At 33.7% G+C, this 6,387-nt stretch overlaps 1 protein-coding gene across 1 annotated transcript in view; it reads left to right on the forward strand.

The window, feature by feature from the left end:
* The first annotated feature begins 766 nt into the window (after positions 1-766).
* brd10 (bromodomain containing 10) overlaps positions 767-6,387 on the forward strand; it is a 22,619-nt gene continuing 16,998 nt past the window's right edge. Inside the window, exons 1-3 of the mRNA XM_016510338.1 lie at positions 767-1,109; positions 1,338-1,922; positions 3,948-4,139. Of these exons, the coding sequence (XP_016365824.1) occupies positions 1,456-1,922; positions 3,948-4,139 (659 nt within the window). The 5' untranslated portion in view covers positions 767-1,109; positions 1,338-1,455. The remainder of the gene's footprint in view (positions 1,110-1,337; positions 1,923-3,947; positions 4,140-6,387) is intronic.

A 6,387-nucleotide genomic window follows, 5' to 3' on the forward strand; every position in this document is an offset into this window, starting at 1 on the left:
TTCTGGTTGCAACCATGTTTTCACATTCCCATACTGTCAAATCTCTTAAAAATCATAAATAATAAGAATAACATATTTTTAAAGAACTTATACTTCTAGATAACTTATTGAGGATTCTTTGTTTATTCTTCCTTTCCTTTTTTTATTTTATGTTCTTTGTATTTTCTTCTTACATTACATAATAAATATTACATAATATTTAAATGTTTTCTTTATGAAGAATTTTGAAGTGCTAAAATATCATGAAAATATAATAATTAAGCATATCATAATATTAATATAATAATAATTACATAATAATATTAACGTGTTACACAATAATAATAAAAATCTTTATTTTCCTTCTTTTTCTTAAGGGGGTGAACTATGATCCGGGCATTTTCTTGACATTTTCTAGGTTTTTTATAAGATTTACCTAAAGATTTCAGACTTTCTGCTCAAGTTTAATTCAATAATTCAGAAATAAACTCAAGATTCACTCTGCAAACTTTACTGGGAACATTATTGTTGATTTTCTCAAAAAGATTATTTTGAGTTAAGAGAACAGTAGAACAGAATGTGGGGGTTTTAGGTCGAATAAAACGAGAATATTCTAGAATATTCACATGTTCATGTTTCTGGAGCAAATGGAGAATAGAATCAGATTTCAGTGCTTTTCTCTTCGTTGTAATAAAACATGGGTTTTACCATGCTGCTTTACAAAATTTGAAGGCTATGTAAAGTTTTATTTTTTCTGCAAACACACACCGACACACACTGGCGCGCGCACACACACACTCTCACACACACACACCGCCGTGTGAATGTCGCCGTGTTTCCTTCAAGTCAATCTCCATCAACACGCGTTTCTCCGTCGCTCGTTTTTCGCAAAATCTGCCAGATTTTCCTTCGCGACGCTGCAAAACAGCCGCACTTCGGGTTTCAACTGTGTTTACTGACAAATCGCGCCGCACTGGAACTATGAGCTTCAGCGGTCGGCGGGAGAGCGAGCGGCGGCTGCCCGGCTCAGGCGAGCCCTCCCCGGTGTGAGAGTCAAATCGAGGCCGCTGTCGCTGCGGCCTAGTGCGGGCGGTTTAATGTTTCACTCGACAACACAGAACAGCGCTCCGGTAATGTCGTAAAAACTCACGAAACATTAACACGATGACGAGAATGAGAGATTAACTCAATTTAGAGCGGGTTAATGCACTTTAAATGAGTTTAAGCGGATTGTTTATAGAAATGCATTGAAGTTTTGCATGCTTATTTATTCATCAGGTGTTATTTAGCACGCTTATAATGATCCCAGGAAGTTGTTTTAGTAGTGTAACTGAAGTGTTTTGTTTGTCTTCAAACAGGCTCCATCAGGAACAGCAATGGCTTCTTGTGATGACAGATTGACGTTGATTGACAGATGATGCTGGCGGTAAGGTTACCTGTGCAGGTGAGCGAGGCCCTCAGCATCACGGCGGGAGAATGAAGCTTCATTCGGACTCGTGCGAGGACGCACACGCATGTGAATCTGCATCACACGCCTCCCCGGACATGAACCCGAACCTCCGTTTGACCTTGACCTCCTGCAACGGTTCGACTGACCAATCAGGGCTGGAGAATCTCACGGCACACTTGGACGACGAGGACGATCTCATGCCCGAGATCCAGCAGGCCTTCAGAATATTTCAGAGCTTCCTCTCAGAGAAGCATAAGTGCATCACGGCCCCGTTCTGGCGTCCCGTGGGCCCAGGGGACCACGCCGGGATGTGCTTCAGAAAGATAGACGATAAGTTCGTGAATCGCGAGTACGAGTCCATCACGGCGTTCGTGTCAGATTTCAGACTGATGCTAGAGAACTGTTACCGCTTTCACGGCGTCGATCACTGGATCTCCAAACAGGCCCAGAAACTGGAGATCATTCTAGAGCAAAAGCTGACCTTGTTGTCCAGGTGAAAAGAAAAATCAATGGCGAGGAGTTTGAGATGAGACATTGCATGCAAAACCATTGGTTTTCATGCAATGGTCAATTTTGAGATTTTAGATTATTATTGATTTGTCATTGTTAGAAATAACAACGAGATAACATCAGAGCAGCCTACGACGTAAAAGTGCAATAAGAATCCATAAAGTGCAAGCCAAATTATTGTCATCTTTGGCTTTTCATAATGTGTTTTTTTTTCAGACTAGTGAAAAGAAGACATGCAAAATGCACTTAAGTTTTTATTTTATTGCACTTTATCTGAAACGGGTTTAACGGCATCTTGTTGATCATTTAGAGGCTTTGCGTATAAAATATGATGCATTAGGTTATATAGGGTTAGATATGTAAAAGAGACTTATGTTACTTTCAATAAAAAGTTAATGTGTTTTTAAACTCATTTTAGCTTTAAATTACAGAAAATGTTCATTTTGAGTTTAATAGGTTGCTCTACACTATCAGAGCTCTTATGAGCAGGGTTATTATTGTTAACTAAAACTAAAACCATGAATTCACATTTTTGATACTTGAAATAAAATATATAATAAATATAATCATTTTTCGTTTGGTTTAACTTGCACTAAAATAAAAATGTTCAAATTCAAGAAAAACTAATAAAAATGACAAAAACACGCAACAAAATAAAACAAAACTTTAACTAAAATAAAAAAATATTAATAAAATTATTTTAAAAATGACCGTAAATAAGCATAAATCCATCACGCGCCCCGAACACCGAACTTTACAGTTTTATTTCTCTCTATATTCTGAAGGTTTATTCATATTTCATTCACACTGATTTATACAACATTTTACTCTTAAGAAATGGTTCAAATGTTTGTTTTCCGTCTGTTGACAGTATTTTCTGATTTATAGAGTGATAAAAAGAGAAATCCAGAATCCCCTCTGGAAGAACCGTTAACTCTATTATCACAACAAAATCAAACAAGAGTTTTGAACATGGATTTATCCAATGCTCATATGTAAATGTATGTATATTAATGCATTTTTAATTAGATAATGCCTTCAAGAAAAACTAATAAAAATGACAAAAACACGCAACAAAATAACCAAAACTTTAACTAAAATAAAAAAATATTAATAAAATTATTTTTAAAATGACCGTAAATAAGCATAAATCCATCACGCGCCCCGAACACCGAACTTTACAGTTTTATTTCTCTCTATATTCTGAAGGTTTATTCATATTTCATTCACACTGATTTATACAACATTTTACTCTTAAGAAATGGTTCAAATGTTTGTTTTCCGTCTGTTGACAGTATTTTCTGATTTATAGAGTGATAAAAAGAGAAATCCAGAATCCCCTCTGGAAGAACCGTTAACTCTATTATCACAACAAAATCAAACAAGAGTTTTGAACATGGATTTATCCAATGCTCATATGTAAATGTATGTATATTAATGCATTTTTAATTAGATAATGCCTCGTTTTTGCATATTTAAACATAGCATTGTAAAACGTGTAATACAAAAAACTTTTGCAATTCGTAATGTTATCAATCAAATAGGGAAGTACATGGAATAAAAATAAAAAATTCTAAAAATTCTATTTAAAAAAAAAAAACAATAGCACAATGTAAACTCAGAATTCAGAGAAAAAAGTCAGAATTGTGATATACATAGACCCAGAATTGTAATGAAAAAAACTTAAAATTACTTTTTTTTTTTGTGGTGAAAATGGACTTTCATAGAAGTATGGTGATATTTAAATGTTAAATTAAAGCATTTCATTATGTTTTATTAATCTAGTTGACTGTATTAAAATTAGACTCACTCAAACAAGCAAAAACAATCAAAAAGAAGTTGATTGTGCCTGTGCTTCGCATCTGACCAAATCCTATAATATTCAGTCCAATCAACTTGAAGTATATTACTAGTACCTAGTTATTCTGGAATCATCAAACTGGGCTTTTTTCCTGTCCTGATGGCTCTGATTATCAGTGATTGTGTTGATTTCTGTGCTGATGGTCAGGTCGCTGCGGGAGAAAACCACGCTGGCTGTGACCTCCGGAGGCCGGTTTGGGACGGAGGATGAGAAAGCGGTGCTGGGCTCGTCATCCAGACGGAGGTCGGTGCCCCGGAGCATCATGGGAGGCGGCAGCGAGTCCATCATGGTGCAGGCGCTGAGACTGGAGGAGCTGCAGCGAGCCAAAGACGAGAAGAGGTCAGAACAACTCTATCCTCATCAACCTGCTACTCTTTTAGTTTTTCACAGATGCTGTTTTCCTTTTATTTTTTCTGGATTTAATGGTTGAAAGTAGGGTTGCAAAAAGGTGGAAAATTTCGGAAATATTCCAGAAATTTTGGAAACTTTCCAGGGATTTTTTTGGGAAATTTTCCACCCCTTTGCAAACCTAGTTGAAAGACATTTTAATCCTCAAAAGGCATGGCATTTTCTTTTATTTTTTTTTCTGGGTTCCATTTTAAATTTTAAACAATGGAATGAATAAAACTTCAACAATTTATTTTTGATTACAATTTTAACAATAACAGGGCCCTTTGAAATCCATATCATTTCCCCCCAAACTCCATTTACTTTTTCACAAATTTTTTTAATAAAATATTTTTTATTCTGTTTTAATAGTTTACATTTTTCTAATCAGAAAGCATATCTAACCAACTGAATTAATCAATCTTCAATTAAAATTAAAATGTAATAATTTAATACAATTTTACAGTAACAAACCCAATGATATAAGTTTTTTTTTTCCTTAGATGCTGCTTTATTTTGTTCCCAAATTCTGTGTTTCCCATATTAATTTTTTTCTGAATTCCATTTTAATGGTTTAATTCATTTTTAATCATCAAAAAGCATGTCTTATAAACTAAATGAATAAAACTTGAACAATTTAATTTTTATAAAAATTTTAACAATAGTGGGACCCTATTTTTTCTCCAAAATTCCATTTAATTTTATTCAAATTAATTATTTTCTGGATTCCGTTTTAATAGTTTAAATTTCAATAACCTGAAAGTATGTCTAAACAAGTGAATTAATAAAACTTCATAACAATGTTATATTTGATTAAAAATGTAACAATAACAAGGCCCTTTGAAATCAGTTTTAATTTTTCCCCAAATATTATATTTTCCAGTTTAATTGTTTCTGGATGTTGTGTTTTGTTATTTAACCCAAAACATTTTTTCTCAAAAACAGTGGTAATGAAAGGAATTCATAAAACTTTATCAGTCTTTTAAAATGTAATCAAAATATAACATTTCCATTATTACAAACATTGCATTATTTATTTATTTGGTAAAAAAAAAGTGCTGCACAACGGAGGTACACTGTATAAAATTACTGTAAAAAATATATATATATATTGATTGTGATATTCTGTAGAATAATTTTAAATAAATGTTGTAAAAAAATTAGATTTATTTGGTAAAAAAAAAGTGCTGCACAACGGAGGTACACTGTATAAAATTACTGTAAAAAATATATATATATATTGATTATGTGATATTCTGTAGAATAATTTTAAATAAATGTTGTAAAAAAATTATTATTATTACTTTCACTATACAATAGTATGTTTATATATTCCATAAAATAGACTAAACAATAATATATTTTAGTGATACATTTTTGTCATAATTTCTACATTAGTAGTGAAGAGCTTTAAGTTTCTGTGCATTCTGTGTTTTCTTTATCACACCTGAATCTCTTAAAGGAGTAGTTCACTTCCAGAACAAAAATGTACAGATAATGTACTCACCCCCTTGTCATCCAAGATGTTCATGTTTTTCTTTCTTCAGTCGTAAAGAAATTATGTTTTTTTGAGGAAAACATTTCAGGATTTCTCTCCATATAATGGACTTCTATGGTGCCCCTGAGTTTAAACTTCCAAAATGCAGTTTAAATGCAGCTTTAAAGTGCTCTAAATGATCCCAGCTGAGGAAGAAGGGTCTTATCTAGCGAAACGATCGGTTACTTTCTAAAGAAATGTACAATTTATATACATTTTAACCTCAAACGCTTCTCTTGTCTAGCTCTGCCTGAACTGAACTGAACTGTGTATTCCGGTTCATGACCGTTAGGGTATGTCTAAAAACTCCCGTCTCATTTTCTCCTCCAACTTCAAAATTGTCCTAAATCGTCCTACATCGCTGTTTTACCGTTTTTTTTGTAAAGGGCAGTTGACCTTCTTTGCATGTTCACTTTTAAACACTGGGTCTGTGCTTCTGCAGCAATGTAGGACGATTTTGAAGTTGGAGGAGAAAATGAGACGGGAGTTTTTAGACATACCCTAACTGTCATGAACCGGAATACACAGTACAGTTCAGTTCAGGCAGAGCTAGACAAGACAAGCGTTTGAGGTTAAAAAGTATATAAATTTTACATTTCTTTAGAAAGTAACCGATCGTTTCGCTAGATAAGACCCTTCTTCCTCGGCTGGGATCGTTTAGAG

The sequence above is a fragment of the Sinocyclocheilus rhinocerous genome, unplaced genomic scaffold (genome assembly GCF_001515625.1).
Source record: "Sinocyclocheilus rhinocerous isolate Xijiao unplaced genomic scaffold, SAMN03320098_v1.1 scaffold2069, whole genome shotgun sequence".
Lineage (NCBI taxonomy): Eukaryota > Metazoa > Chordata > Actinopteri > Cypriniformes > Cyprinidae > Sinocyclocheilus > Sinocyclocheilus rhinocerous.